This window comes from Hydra vulgaris, chromosome 03, assembly GCF_038396675.1.
Source record: "Hydra vulgaris chromosome 03, alternate assembly HydraT2T_AEP".
Lineage (NCBI taxonomy): Eukaryota > Metazoa > Cnidaria > Hydrozoa > Anthoathecata > Hydridae > Hydra > Hydra vulgaris.
In genome coordinates this window covers 50067705-50084840 of record NC_088922.1, presented here as the reverse complement: position 1 = coordinate 50084840, position 17136 = coordinate 50067705, and the positions used below count along the sequence as shown (strand labels likewise).

At 26.5% G+C, this 17136-nt stretch overlaps 1 protein-coding gene across 1 annotated transcript in view; it reads left to right on the top strand.

The window, feature by feature from the left end:
- The window catches only part of LOC100199550 (ectonucleoside triphosphate diphosphohydrolase 8), a 48335-nt gene extending 32745 nt beyond the window's left edge, over window positions 1-15590 (top strand). Inside the window, exons 7-10 of the mRNA XM_065793548.1 lie at window positions 11280-11555; window positions 11775-11885; window positions 15101-15235; window positions 15351-15590. Of these exons, the coding sequence (XP_065649620.1) occupies window positions 11280-11555; window positions 11775-11885; window positions 15101-15235; window positions 15351-15572 (744 nt within the window). The 3' untranslated portion in view covers window positions 15573-15590. The remainder of the gene's footprint in view (window positions 1-11279; window positions 11556-11774; window positions 11886-15100; window positions 15236-15350) is intronic.
- The last annotated feature ends 1546 nt before the right edge of the window (window positions 15591-17136 follow it).

Sequence of the window (17136 nt, the reverse complement as noted above, 5' to 3'; positions counted from 1 at the left end):
CAAACCAACATGACAAAATAAAAATTACATAATGATGTAATATATTTTAGTTTTTTAACTAAATTTTAGAAAAAACAAAACTTTATTATTTTTTGTTAACTTACGTTACATGAAAATTGCAATAGTTCTTTCGTTATTTTCTAAATCTGACTAACAACAATTTGAACATGTTAGCTCTATTTTTGCGCTAAATTATTTTGGGTTATGCAAATAAATTCATGGTTAAAATAACATTTTACAACAATACTTTTTTTATCATGCGACAATGAGAAAAACCATAACTTTCAGAAGCATAAAAATGACTTAAGTAAATTAATTTTAGTATTAAAGATATTTTAAATAAACTCAATTCATGTGTTACATCAATATTATTTGCTAAAAGTTGATGAAAAAGAGAATAAAACTATTAGCATACATATATTAGGGTGGTTCAGATTAAGGTGAAAATTTTTTTTAAACTAGAGTGGAAGCTAGCTTGTAAGGTGCTCAGACCCTTGTTTTATATGTAAGATTTTTTTAATTTAAATAAAGTTTGAGGGTGGGACATGGCCGCAAATTACTTTTTTTTTTTTTAATTCTTTTTTGACCACATGTGTGCCACCCTTTAACATTAATGAATTAAATTTTTTTTCTATATTTTTTTATCACAATGATTAATATTTAAAAAAAAAAATTTCTTAACACTGAAAAAGTTATAGAAACAATAAAATAATAGACAAAAAAAAATTATTTGCTTATTTCTATCGTCTTTTTATTACAAAATCCTCTTAAATCAATTTATAAACAAACTATTAAAATATGCTATATTATTTTGGATATCAAACTTAGTGAAGTTAATAAGTAAGATTGATTAGCTCTCCCCTATTCATTTATCTTTCTTTCAAGTTGCAAGAAGATGAGTGAGAGAAACAAAGTTAACGCATTATTTGACTTTTATTAATTTATTATTAAGTTGTTGTTTTAAAATACGTTGCATTTGATGCTAAATTTTTTTTCTTTTCCCCTTGCTTACTTCTTTTGTAAACATAGTTAAGCAAGAACAAATCTTTTCTTCGCTTTGATTGATTTTTCAATCAGTTATTTATTAGTTTAATGGCCCTCTCTAATGAGTCATTGACCACATCAAAGGATTTAATAATAATTTTACTTAAGATAAAAATTGTTTAACTTCTAGAACTGTGAACAAATGTTAAGCTGCTGCAACTCACTTGTCCAATATTATCAAAAATGAGCCAAGATTGCTCAACTACTAAAGCACAAAAAGATGGAGGCTGATCTTGTGCAAAATCTAGAGAGTGAAGAAGCTCTTTATTGAGCATAACATGTTCAAATGGATATACTATTGATTTTGCAAGAATTGTACTGTATAATGCTTTAGAAATATCTTCTCTGTTTAGGCAATGTTCATCTGCTAAAGCAAACACAACTGGCAGGATGTGCCTGTTAAATGATTTTATTGCTTAAGCAGCTCCATGTAGATTTATATCCATAAACCTCTTCATCTGCCACAGCGCTTTCATGTCTTACACAATATTTTAACAAAGTTAGATTAATTTATCATTCAAACAATTACCAAATTATTATTAATTTGCTTTTTTATTTATTATTATCATTTTTAACTTGATACAGAGCAGCAGTTCCAGATACTGCTATTACATACAGATGCCAACAAACATAGCCAAATCACAAATCCCTTTACATTTTCCTCTAATAAGTTTGGAATGGTTTCTAACAGTTAATATCAGAGCACTAACAGTGCCATGTTGCGCATGGATGGTGTCTCTGTTTGTACTTTTGGAGTGCATTGTTAAGGCCACATTTAGAGTCCTTTGTTACGGCTTAGGGTTTATTCATTGTAATAAGGCAATTAGTTAGACTATTAATTAGTGTACTGAGTTCTATCTATGCTTTGACTCAAGTTCTTTAACAAATTACCAAAAACTATAAAACACAAAAAACCATCGTCATCACCAAGTTCTCTGAACCATTCACTAATATTTGTGGTCTTCGAAGTAACTGTGTTACAATTCAATCAAATTTCGTCCCTTTTCTGTGACTGTTCCTAAGTGCTCCAAAAACTCTTATTTGTCTCGTTTTTTTTCCTTGAACATCACTTTTGTGATTCATATAATTTGCAATCTTTTAAGTTGTCTGTCAATTGTTATCTTGCTCTACAAACTTCATTTTTTCTTTTCCAGTAACTTCCAACTCTTATAGTGGTTGCTTGCAGCCTTGTTGGAAGCGAAGATTAAAAAAAAAATGCATTTTAAGGTAATACTATGCTTTTGCTATAAATCTTGCATGATGCTATGGATCAGGAATACATATTTAAACCCCTCTTTTTGAGAAACTGCAATTAATGACAGTTCAGCTAATTCCTGATAATCTTTTTTTGATTTACCATCCTAAAATTAAAAGATTTAGTTTTATATAATTTGATTGTCGATTGTTAAAATTATTTTAATTAAGCTAGTAATGCAGTTGTTCTCAATCTTTTTGTAGATTTTATTATCTATAATATCTCTGTAGAACTGTTCAGCCTCAAGATTTTGTTTATTTAACCAAGCTCCTGTTTGAGTTTGAATCCTCGTTAATAAAACTGTGTCTTTTTCAAGATCATTCCAGACTAATTTTAGTTGTTTAAAGAGCTGATTGTCTGGACTAGATGTTTTACTACCGGGATTAATCTTGTTGTAGTGGGTAATATAAATTTCTAAAAAATGATGTTTACAGGCAAGGAGAAGTAGTGGCCGCCCAAGCTTATGTGGCATTCTTGTTATAACTCTGTGGTACTTTTCAGTGTTGAAAGCAGTAGTATCAAAGCTTATACATTTTATGTGATGACTGAGACTAAAAGATTCTATTAGATTATAAACTGCATTGAACTGTACTTTTCCAGCACCTGAATCAATATGAGGAATGCCTAGTAGCTCACTATTCCCATACACTTTCACTAGTACAGCTAATCTTTCTCTTGTGGCTGAAACATTATCCATGTATTCTCTAAATAACTTTTTGACAAAAGAAATAGAAATCCGCTTACATGTGGAAATAGTCAAGTCTTTTATATACTATCTACTTTTTAAAGTTTTTGAACACACAAAAACACCTCAAAGAGATAATGGTTTAGATAAAACAAATTCATTTATTTCTCCTCCTGAGATAGCTATAACACTGTTATTTCTCCTCCTGAGATAGCTATAACACTGTTATTTCTCCTCCTGAGATAGCTATAACACTGTTATTTCTCCTCTTGAGATAGCTATAACACTGTTATTTCTCCTCCTGAGATAGCTATAATTCTGTTATTTCTCCTCTTGAGATAGCTATAACACTGTTATTTCTCCTCCTAAGATAGCTACAACACTGTTAATGATTGCAGTGTGCTGGTTGACAGAAAGTCTTTCTCATACAGCAGTTAGCCTGTATGCTTTAGAATATCTTTAGGCAGTATTATACTTTGTTTTTCTTCTTTTTCATTTAGCTCGCTTTTAAAAAATTTTGCTTTTAGATATTTTTTTCTTTGCAGATCTCTCAGCAGCCTTTTTAAATATAATATCAGAACTGCCTAGATAAACTTGTCTTTTTTCCTTCTGCATTTTTAAAAACATAATGCCCATTTAGTTTCTTTTTTTCTTTTATTCTTATCCATTGTTGTTTCATCAATTATAATTTTTATGTCATGTCCTAACCAAAATATCTTTTTAGATTCTATTAAAAGGTCTCTCTACAAGGTGTTAGCCAGGAACATATTTTTTACAGCGTTTTTGCCATATTGGGAATATTTATTATTATTGTTTTACAACATATTGGAAACTTTTATTGAAATTGTCTTATTATTTCAAAAAAAAAAAAGGTCTTTTAATTTTGGAAATTTTTAACTCATTGGAATTTCTGCAGAATATATGGTACCATTGGGTTGGCTAACACCCTGCTCTATTTTTGACTGCTCCTGGTGTCAATCTGTTTTAAAAAGGTTGCAGCTTTTTATATTTCATTATTAGAGCCTCAACTTCTTTTCTAAAATTGATATTAATCAGATAACTATGTAATTTATTTAAGATTTTATAAATAATATTAACCGTAAAACGCATTGTATTTTACAAGTTCTGTATCCTTCAAGTTCTCAAAAAGCCTTCAGCTTAGATGTAATGCAGCAGTTCTCTTCTGCTTCTGTACAATTTGGTGTAAATGTAGAACCTTTGTTTGGACATCAAACGGATGGTTTGGACTCTCGTAGATAAAGATAATACTGGGTTATTTCTTCAACAGTTAAAAACTGAATAGACGATAGTGTCTTCTTAGTTTGTTTTAGCTAAGAATATTTCTTTACCTCTATTTCTTATTTTTCTATTTCTTATTTTTCCACAAATCTTTAGCATAACTTTTTATTTTACTTTTTATTTACATGTAAATAAACTATAACATAATTGATATTGATATTGTTTTTAATTTCTAAAAAATACTTCATTGAATATCATGCAAGAACCAATAATGTCATGGAAACAGTGTATAAAAATAATAAAAAACTTCATTAAATTTAAAAAAATCAGTATTTAGTTTATTTAACAACTTTTTTATTTTTAAAAAAAAAAATTAATTTTTTTTTTAATTAAAAAGACTTATTTAAAAAAATTGAGAATAAATGCAGAAAAAAATTTAATTCTTAAGTGTTTAAGGGTAGCACATATGGGTTGTAAAATGTCAAAAAAGAGTAAAAATAAAGTACTTTTGGGGCTGTGTGCCACCCTTAAACTTTTTTTTTTAATAACAAAAAAAAAATCTTACATATAAAACTAGTGTTGTTACAACTATTAAATAGTTTGAGTGTCAACAAAATCAACTAATATAATTTATAAAGTCAACCAATACATTTTTGAAATTGAATGAATTGACTAAAAATCGATTTAGTTGAAGTATTAGAATAATTTATTTTTTCAAATAAATCCTAATTAAAATATTAAAGTATCTTATTTTTGCTTTCTATTTTTTAATATCATATCATTTAAATAATAATGGAGCAAAACAATATGAGAGGCAACGCTCTGACAACAAGGCAATCTGTTTCCAGACCACTTTAAATACTTCCTATATATCAAAAAGTCATTACAATCATATTTACAATGTGATTGTATAAATGACATTTAGATTTTAGAGCTTCACAAATGAATTCATTTGCAGCCCCCCGAGCCAGCTTAGACCGGCCCTGAATTAAAGTATTTATGAAAATCACAAGCATTGAGTAAACAAAAGAAGAAGAAAAAAACATGAAATACATAATCGAGTACATAAGTTTAGTTTAGTATATATATAGTATAAATTAGATAAAACTAAAAGAGAGTAAATAAAAAACTAGGTAATAGTTATAATTAATTATATTATTAGTACATACTATTGTTAATAAATGAACAAACAAAAATTTAAGATTGAAAAATAAAATCGAATGAAATTATCTAAGGATTTTAAGATTTTCACTCGACAGAATTGACTATTAGTTGATTAAAAGGAAGTCCATAGACTATTTGATAGTCGATTTATGTACTAAAGCCCCACAACTTCCTGTTTTTTTATGATGTCATCTACTTGTATCTATTGCTGCATTTATATATGTAATTAATGTATATTATATATTTATATATAATATACATTAATTCGCACAATCACAAGATATTATATAGCCTAGGTAAAGATGGAAAAAAAAAATGCAGTTGTGTCAACAAATCCATCTGCCCCATGAACAATCAGTGCTTGATAAAGAACATCGTTTATCAAGCTACCATGTTGTCAGATAAACCTGACTACAAAGAAAAGTGTATTTTGGCTTATGTGAAACTTCATTCAAATATTGGTATGCTAATCACCTAAAATCTTTTAACATTAATAAATATGAAAATGATACTGAGTTGTCTAAACAAATTTGGGACATAAAAGACAAAATGTTTACACCCTTAATTAAATGGAAAATTGTGAAACGTTGCAGTCCTTATAACTCCTCGTCAAAAATTTGCAATCTTTGCTTATACGAAAAATTCCTTATTTTTACATATAAAGGTGAAAACTTGTAAAATAAACGAAATGAGTTGATTTCAAAATGCAGGCACAAGAATAAGTTCCTCTTATCTTTTTTTGGCACCGGTGATTAGCTAATATTTTGTTTTTTCTTTGGTTGCCATTAAGTACGTCTTTTAGCGACCTAAAGATCCCACTACACAGTATTTTGTAATTTTTAGCGGGTTTTTTTGTTTTTGATTTTGTATTCGATGGCTGATGATTGCCGTATAGGCATAAAACTTAAAGTATCATAGAAAAAGTCGTTTTTTCTTTGTTAATATATATATATATATGTAATATATATATTAATGAAGCGTTAATATATATATATATCGCTCTATATGAAATATCTTTTTAATATTGAGCACTTTTTTACGGCTATGAGTTTTGTTTCGTTTTATAATTATAATACAAAACAGCCTTAAATATCAATATATATAAATATATATATATATATATATTTATATATATATAATATATATATATATTTATATATACATAATATATATATATATATTTATATATATAATTTATATATATTTATATATATATAATATATATATATATATATATATATATATATATATATATGTATATTTATATATATAATATACATATATATTTATATATATAGTATATATATATATACTTATATATATAATATGTATATATACGTATATGTATAATATGTATATATATATATATATATATATATATATTTATAAATATGCATAAATATATATATATATATATATATATATATGTATATATATACATATGTATTAATATATATGTATGTGTAGTAGTTGTCTTTAACTTTTACCATAAAATGTTAATGTTAAGTTTTTTTAAGCAAGAACTTTTGAGTTCGATCCCTTCCACATCCATGGTAGTGCTATTCTCAACTTGTTTCTCCGCTTAGTGATTTGTTTGTCAAGGTTTGAGTTAAAAAGTTAATAGAGGTTTGTAACCTCAATAAAGAAGCCTCCTCAACTGTAGTTAACAAGTGGCCCTTTAGGCGTTGGGTAGGTAAATTACAAATAAAATAAAAAGAGTTTCTAACTTTTTGTTCTAACATATTTATAGATATATTTTTGATATGAAGGTAGCTCTTTCTTAACAAAGTTCTATTATCACCTGCAAATATTGTCTTGAAGTCAATTGACATAGAATTGGGTAATTCTATGTCAATTACCCAGGCCATGTCACCACACATCTCTGATTTTGCTGATTTGCAAATTTTATCTTTTTTTTAATATAAAAGATAATTTTTTGTTACTTTAACAAGTTTGTTTAATTGTAATATTTTTGTTAATGTGAAAACAAGTTTGTTTAATTGTAATAAATTTGTTAATGGGAAAAATGTTGATGATCAATTTAATAGGTAATAAATTTCTTCTATATTAGTGTAATGACATGTTGTTTTTTTGTTACTGTTAATAGTTCTTATTTAATAAAACAACTTCATGTTAACATTTTAGAATTATATAACAGTAAAAATAATGATTTTAAAAGGTGTTAATTTTCTTTTCTATTGATGTAATGTTGTGGCAGGATTTTTTTTTTTTTTTTTTTTTTTTTCACTTGGATTTTAGTTGATTAGAAAATTTGCTGTTAGTATTTTAGCATTAAAAAGTATAAACTTTCTCAATTCAAAAAGCTTAAAATTATACATTGTAAAATTCTGTAAAATCATTATTGTTTTTAATCTGTATACAAAAAAAATCGAAATTCTTATACACATATGAACTTTCTTTTAAATGTTTTAAAAAAGATGTTTGAATATAGAATGATCAAAAACCTAATGGAACAAGTATAAAACAAAAAAAATTTTATTTATATTTTTGGTTTCTACTTATTAACTTTGTTAAAATCAGAAAGAAAAAAATTTTTTTTTCAAAGTTTGGCATGGTCCCTGGTGCCCCAGCTTCATGGATCACCTGGTTGTCTGGTCTGGAAACAATTTTAACACACATTCATCAAGACTACACAAATGCTGAAATTTACAGAACTCCAGTTTGTCTGGAAAGTAGTAAAAAATCTATTGCAAAATTCTGCCACAAAAAAAGTAGGGCACATGACCCAGCCCTCCTCCCCTCCTATTGTCACAGGCCATGGAAACAACTTTAACATGCACGTTCATGCAAGTTCCAGAGCTCTCGCTAGTTTGGAAGGTAGTGAAAAATCAATTACAATATTCCACAACAAAAAAGTGGGGGTCGTACTCCGTTATCCATATATTGAAATCCATCTGAAAGATCAATAAATATAGAACGTTGTGTAACATTTTTTTTAATGATATCATCAAGGCCACATGGGTTTCTTGAACATCAATTTCAAGATATAAAAAATTGCCTAAATTTATTTAAATTGATAAATACAGATACTTAATAAAATTTTTTTACATTTCTGATCATTTCATTGGATTCATCATCCCTGAAAATAGCCAGGTACAAATTTTTAAGAAAAAAGATCAAATATTTTTAAAGTTATGTGACTTGAAACCTCTAAATAAATGTTGTAATTCTAAGGGGACAAGAGGGGCCTGGCCAATATCTACTAAAAGTAAAATGATCATATTTCTGGATCTTCTTGGAGCTATAGGCTAAAATTTTCAAGGAGTTTTCAAGTACTCTCAACTGTATAAAAATCAGCAAAATCTGAGATATAAGGTGACATTTTTAAAAATTTCTGGGTCATTTGACATGGCATTATCCAATTTCTTTTCATTTCAGTTACCTTAGATAGCAATTTACCAATAGACCCAAAAAAAATTATCATGAAGGTTGTCTATTAATCAAACTCTTTAATTGAATACTGAAAGCAAGCATTACAAGATGCAAATATCTGTAATTTATGTGTCAGAAAGCGGTACAAAACAGCAGTTTTTTTCTGTAAAAAAATCAGTATGAAAACTTTGTTGTTTGTGGCATTTTTTTATGATTACCTAATTGCCCAAATGAATAGATTACAACAACAAATTCTAATTAGTTTAGCAAGAATTAATGTTTTAGAGTAAATTCTGTTTGAAAATATGCTTATAAAAAAAAACTTTTTTCTGGATTAAGTCACTGAATTCGTGTTTTTATTTTTGTCTTTTGTCAGTGTTATAATAATAAAATTTTGTTAACTTATATTATAAAATTTTAATTCAAGATTGATTTAGAGTAATATAAAATTTTCTTTTAAAAATTTTTTTGTTAAGAAAATCTCTGTATCTGCATGATACATCACTGAACTATATATATATCTGTATTTACATATATGTATTTTTAGATATATGTATTCATATATATGTATTTATATATATGTATATATATATATATATCTATATGTATATATATATATATATATATATATATATATATATATATATATATATATATATATATATATATATATATATATATATATATATAGTATATATATATATATATATATATATGTATATATATATATAGTTCTATAGTTTGTTGGCTTTAGGAAGAGCGGAAGGAAAAAAGTGATTCTTACGCCAACACATACGTCACTTTTAATTACTTTTGACTTTCGTCCAACATTTCCGTGTTGGACGAAAGTAAAAACCATTAATTTAATTACAAATTAATCGTTTTTTAAAAAAACCACAAAAACGCAAATTTAATTGACCAGAATGTTTTTAAAAACATTCTGAATGTTTTTATAACATTTTGAATGTTTTTAACAATATAAACAATGTTTTTATTTTTATTTTTTTTAATAAAATGTTTTTATTTTTATTTTTTTTAATAAAATGTTTTTATTTTTATTTTTTTTACTGTAAATCATGCGCGGAGTGTTGCTACATCGACTATCTTATAGCCTGACTCGCAAGGGAGTGCTGCTACATCGACTGACAAATAGCCTGACTCGCAAGGGAGTGCTGCTACATCGACTGACAAATAGCCTGACTCGCAAGGGAGTGCTGCTACATCGACTGACAAATAGCCTGACCCGCAAGGGAGTGCTGCTACATCGACTGAGGGTTTGGTTGGGGCAGGCAGTCTATCATTATTAAAAAAAAAAATTCCGGTCTTGCATTTTAATTTTTACTTTTTGTCAACAAAATATCGAAAAAACTTTCGGACAACATCTAAGGGTTCTATATATATATGTATATATATATATATATATATATATATATATATATATATATATATATATATATATATATATATATATTAGTAGAAAATCACTTAACAAAAATTTTTTCCATTTGAATCTGTGTTTCATCAACAAAGATTCATCAGAAATGCAAATTTTATCTTTTTTTTAATATAAAATATAATTTTTTGTTACTTTAACAAGTTTGTTTAATTGTAATATTTTTGTTAATGTGAAAACAAGTTTGTTTAATTGTTATAAATTTGTTAATGGGAAAAATGTTGATGATCAATCATTTCTGATGAATCTTTGTTGATGAAACACAGTGTCAAATGGAAAAAATTTTTGTTAAGTGATTTTCTACTAATATAAAATTGCTCTGTTCTTTTAAGAACATTGAGCACTCTATTGTGTAGAATACTTTTTAAAGTTGTTTTAATCTATATATATATATATATATATATATATATATATATATATATATATATATATATATATATATATATATATATATATATATATATATATATATATAAAAGCGAGAGGTTCCGAGTTCGATCCCCACCACGTCCCTGGTAGTACCGCGCTCGACTTGTTTCTCCGCGCAGCGGCCTTGTTCGTCAAGGTTCGTGTTTCGGAGTTATAGAGTTGAGAGAGGGTTATAACCACAATTAAGTAGCCTCCTCGTCTGTAGTGGCCTTCTGGGCCTTGGGGAGGTGAATTAACAAAAAAAAAAAAAAAATATTTATATATATATATTTATATATTCATATATTCAAAAATTGTGCTCAAGAATAATGAGCACTATTTTTGTGTAATACACTTAAATATTTGGTAACTTTTTTTGCTTACCTAAATCCATACTGTTTTTTTGCAAAACAAAGAATAATAAATTAACTTATTTCTGCCTCAACACAAACCCTCAGCCGATGTAGCAGCAACTCCCTTGAATGAAATCCCTATATCAGTCAATGTAAGTACTGAAGCCTCTATCAGCTTCCTCTTTATTATGACATTAGAGTGTCAATCTATGTATGTTTTTATATGTCTATAAATATATATTTAGTACTATTTTTTAAGAAAATAATATGATACTTATTTTGTAGGCAAGTAATTTTTCAAGAAAAGTTATTTATCCTTGTTGGCAAAAAGGATACAATGAAACAATTTCAGCTGCATCAATTTGGTTATCACCTTGTAGTGTGCGTCCAAAGAGTATGATATTTCCTTTAAGTAATACTACAGCATATAACTTTGTTGGAAATGGATCTTCTTCAGCATGTCTTAATAGAATAAAAGAATTGTTTTATAATACTACTTGTCAATTTGGAACATGTTCATTTGATGGTGTATTTCAACCTCCTTTACGGGGTCATTTTATGGCAAGTGTTAATTGTTGACTCTTAAAAGTTGAAAATATTGCATTTTAGCAAGTTATATTTTTGAATTAACATCACTCAATTTTAGTTATTGAATGTCATTTTTTTCACATTTTTATTATATTACTATTATTGTTTTTACTATATTTGTGATTGTTAGAAAAAAAAATGTTTGTGATTTTAATTCTATTTTAACAAAAAAAGTTTTCTTATACTATTTAGGCATTTTCTGGATACGGTCATGTTGGCACTTTTTTTAATATTACAAAAGGTGATGCAATCAGTGAAATTAAAACAAAAGGAGACGATTTCTGTAAAAAAGATTGGAGTCAAGTAATTTGTATTTTTGTATTACTTGTTTTTTATAATTTTTATAAATATTGCACGTATGTTTTATACCAAAATTTAAATTTTTTTAAATTATAAACAAATATTTACATAAAAAAGACAAGTGAAGTAAAAAAAATATATTAAGAAGAGTTGTAAAAAAAAGTTGTAGAACAAATGTTCAGAACAAAAAAAAAAGCAATACAATAAAGTGTGTAAAAAAAAGTTTTTTGTTCATCATTTAAGTAATTAATAAAGTTACATCTGTCTTGGTTTTGATCTCTTTTTTTTCTTTGACTATTCTATTCTTATTATTCATTATCCCGGTTTTACATATATAATTTATTATATATCTTGGTTTTACTTATATAATTTATTATATATCTTGGTTTTACTTATATATATTGAACTCAAAGTTGTTTTTTATTGGTTGGACTTTTTTTATTAGTTTAATTTTGACCACCAATATCAATTAAAATTTTGTTTATATCATCTTGCCATAATGGTAATGCTTAGTCTGTAATCAAAGATTCTCTAATTATTATTATTAGAAATAATTGCATTTTTATTATTTATTGATATTGCATAAGGTTTTACTTATGCGATATCAACAAATTAAGGTTGTACTCAAAGTTCAAAAATAATAATAATAATAAAATGTTAGTTTAAACCTTTTTTACTGATGGTTATAATAGTATTTAATCAGAAATTCTCTGTGATAAATATGGTGAAATGAATTTAGTAATAATAATAACAGTTTCTTTGATATACAACTAACACTTCCCAATTTGTATCAATATTCACTCTTTACACTGGACATTACAAAACAAACAGAAAGGGCTTACATATCATTACTATCAAAAGTAATTTTCCAGTTCAACTGCATCAGAAGAAAGTGGTTCAAATTTAGATTCACAAGACAATTACAAACCAGTGGAAATTAAATAATAAAGAAAGAGAGTATACAATAGAACCAAGTTAGCATCTAGTCTTGTGATAACTGAATCTTAAAGCACAAATAAATCAGCTAGAATCTGTAAAAAGTTATATGAAAAAGGTATTGAAATAGAAACTCCAATTCAGACAGGAATATGTAGATCAACTATAAGGCAAGGGGAAAGAAGAAAATTATTACTAAAATAGTACAAGAAGAACATTTCTGCCTACACTTTGATGGAAATAAAATAAACAAGACTGAGTACCAAGTTGTGATGCTTCAAAATGAGAATAATAAAATCAATTTAGGAATTTTTAAATGTGAAAGTGAAAAATCCCATCATATTTTTTAAGCTTTAAAAACATTGCTAAATGAATTTGATGCATGGAAATGTATTACAATGATTAAATGTGACACAACAGCAGTAAACACAGGAAAATTGAATGGTATAGTTGTAAAAATACAAAATGAAATAGAAACCAGAGGTTTTATTAAACCACAATATTTAGGATGTCAGCATCATATACTGGATCTCATTTTAAAACATGTTTTCGATCATTTTGTAAATTATAAATTAATAACTCCTGGTTTTGAATATAAATTTGTAAAGGATTTAATCGAAAATTATGAAAATCTTCAAAACAATTATACATATGAAGCTGAGCCTAGTTATTACATAAACCTAGGATGGCGAGATGACTTCAAATTCCTTTATGAGTTATGTGAAGCTTTTTATAACTTCAAGAATCAAAAAAGATTAAAAAAATTAAGTGGCATAAGCTTCCTCCATTGCACAGTGCAAGATGGAGCTCTAGAGCATCATATGTTCTTATAGCCCATTTTCTTATACCAACATGGAGGTGTGAACTTGAAAGTGCAAACCTTTATTGCAAATCCGTGGAAAAAAATTTGGTCCAACAAACAATTATTTGATGATAAATCGTATGGCCATATGCTAGATGCATTGACTGAACTTAAGTGTACAGCTACTTTAAAGTGCTTTATGAAACACTGGAGCAAAGTAGATAGTGTAGTTCATATTCCAAGAACAAACATCATTGCTGAACAAGGCGTTAAATTGATGGAAGATCTCCTTAAAAATTCAAAAAAATGGGAATATGCAAATGTGAAATTTATTGGAAAGAATGACCTGTGAAGCATTTAACCAACTTGCAGAAAGTAATCACTTTTATTGATCCACTTAGGTGACATGTAGTTTTTAAATACTAAATATAATTTACAGTTTGTTTTATTTATTTTTGTGGTTGTTTATAAATGTGTGGGAAATAAGCTTTACATGTCCTCATGTAATATATGAAAAATCATACTATTAACTAGGGGGGGGGGGGGGGATATCAAAATTTCTCAGGTTATAGAAGTATGGCCACAACAGATTCAAAAAATGTCCTAACTCTAATGTACATACATAATTTACTTATGTAATGCATGTATATGCATTGACTAGTAAAATATTTTAATGTTACACCTTAGTAGAAAATATGAGCAAGATAGTAGCTTTTTTTCAAGCAAAATATTTTTCTTGTTTTTTATTTTTTTTTATTTTACTATTATATTAAGGTAACTAATTCTTCGGCAAAATTTAAGGAGAATTTTCACCTTAAAAAATTATAGTTTTTTCAGTAGCCATTTTCTTTTTTTTTTGTTAAAATAAAATTTGTTCAACAAGCACTATGAGCAAATTTATTCTCTGACTTAATTTTGCTAAAGCTGTAAAATTTTGACAAAAAATTTCGGTTTTGCTAAAATAAAATTTTGACATGAAATTTTGAAAATTGTAACATCTTCCAGCAAAACTCCTGTCTAGGGTGATAAAATCTTGCAATTTGCTTAGATCTATTGGAGATCTTTATTCGTCACAGTTTTTAACAGTTCACTCAGTTTGATCTAAAGTTGTGCCATTATTTACAAAATAGTTGACTGTGGCTGCTTCACCCACAGGGCAAATTATCGTAGCTTTTTCTGTGGTCAGTTTTTGTTGTGAAAAACAAACCAGCCAGGTCAGGTTTTTAAAATTTTTAATAGATGTTTTTCGTAAATTTATTAGAACCTAGTCTTTTAGTTTTAGTTAATGTATTAGAACCTAATCTTTAATCAAGTTTTTCTCAACACCTGCAGAAAAATTATGACAAGCAATAATTTAAACAAAAATTTTGAGTTAAAAATAGTTTTTCTGATCATTTTCAGTTTCTTTTTCATTCTACTTTAAAAATTTGGTTTCTTATTAAGTAATAACTTTTAATTGATTCTAAATTTTTTTTTACAGGTTTCAAAAGATTATCCGAATATTATCACAAAGTTCTTAAAAAATTACTGTTTCGAATCTTTATACTCCTACGGTTTCCTTACTAGCGGTTTACATTTTAAGCCTGAATCTAACGATGTTCATATCCGCAAAGAAGTAAATGTTTTATTATCATGTATTTTTTGTATTATGCATTTTTATTAAAAAAAGAAAAAAATTATATAGCGTTATATATTTTAAGTTATGATTATTATAAAATTTACATCTTTAGGATGACGGTACACAAATAGGATGGTCATTGGGATTCATGGTCAACGCGACAAATTCCGTTGCAGTTGAAGAACCTTCATACCGTTTATCAAGACAAGAGTATATTGCTCTCTTGACATTTTGTTGTTTAGTTATTATGTTAGGATTGGCAATGTTGATTGGATGCTTTATCAAACGTAGAGTCGAAAACAAAACTTATAAATACTCCCGTATAGAAAAATAAGTTTGCTTTTGTGAAAAATAGGCTTGATAAGTCGTCATATTTTTTGTCTGAATAAACTGGAACAATAAAATAAAAATTTTTAATTTATTTAATTATTGAATCAACAATTACCTATTTATTTATTTTTATACATTTTATTATGCAACATTTTTAATCCATCGTTTTATAAAATAACTCGAGTTTTCGAGTTTTTAGCTTCTTTTTTCTACAAATCTGTTTAATTTTTTTTTTCGACTTGAATTACAAACAAGATATTTTTGAATGAAGTTTAAAGAAATTACAAATTGATCATTTTGAATACTTCGAATTTCAATATCAAGAATAAAATATTTTTTTGTCAAGAATGGAATATGTAGATTTGTCAAGAACGGAATATATAGATTATTTATTTTTAATAAATTTAAAAATTAAAGGGTATTATAGATTTATTAGTTAAATACTATAACTGTTTTATTATTCTTCACCATTCTAACTTTATAAAACACTATTGTTGTTTGACGCATGAGTTTTGATTTCTAATATTTTTGAAAATTTAGGATAAATTTGAAGACTGCCGAAACACTTAATTTAATCAGAAGTTTCTATCAATTAACTAAGGATGTAACGGATGCGTTAACTTTACTTTATCAGAATCAAATCATATTATAGCAAAATATATATACACACTAAAAAGGTAGAAATAACTTCAAGGGCATATCACATATCTTACTTTTTAAGGTAGAAAACTATACCTTAAGGTAGAATATAATATACTTAAAATAGCAAATTACACCAAATATGACTTGTTACATTTTCAACCTTATAGGTATAATCTTAAAGGGGTAGGGTATGAGATATAACCTAAAGTTAGAAATTTCTACCTTTTTTTTTGTTGTGTACATTAAAGGTGTTACGGTACTTCTACTCCTCCTTGAAAGGTCAGAATTTTTTTTTTCCGGATTAGATAATTTCAAATTAGAAGTTATAACGAAAAATTATTCTGAATCACTCTTCCAAAGTGATTATTCAAGTTCGATGAACCTCCGTAACTTCCCTGCAATTAACTTACAGCATTTAAAAATAAAAGGTCACTTGAATTTTTTTTGACGGTTATTCAATTATCTCTTTAAAAGTTTTTAAATGATAAGTAGTTAAAAGACTATTTTTTAAATTTAATTTCTAAATTAATTAATCAATTAGCTTTCTAATGATATATAACACCTATATGTCCTATTTATTTATTCTGAATAATCGAGAAAAAACTCCGTCTGAGTCGAGAAAAAATTGGAGTTTTGATAATATTTTGTCATAAATTAAAGAATTTAACTATCTTGTTGATAATTAAACATTGTTCTTGTATTTTTTGTATTTATTGTATTATTTTTTTTAATTCTATATATTTCGATTTATAATTCATAATAAATTTTTTTTTAAATTTATATTTTTATATTTCTTAGTACCTAAATATTTTTTTTATCACAATTTTTTAACGAATAAGTTTTATCTAATAAATGACTTTCTAACCGGCATCGGTTAGGAAGAAGGCGTGAACTTTCAGTTAAATGCCCTTCCGCGGTGCTCTGTA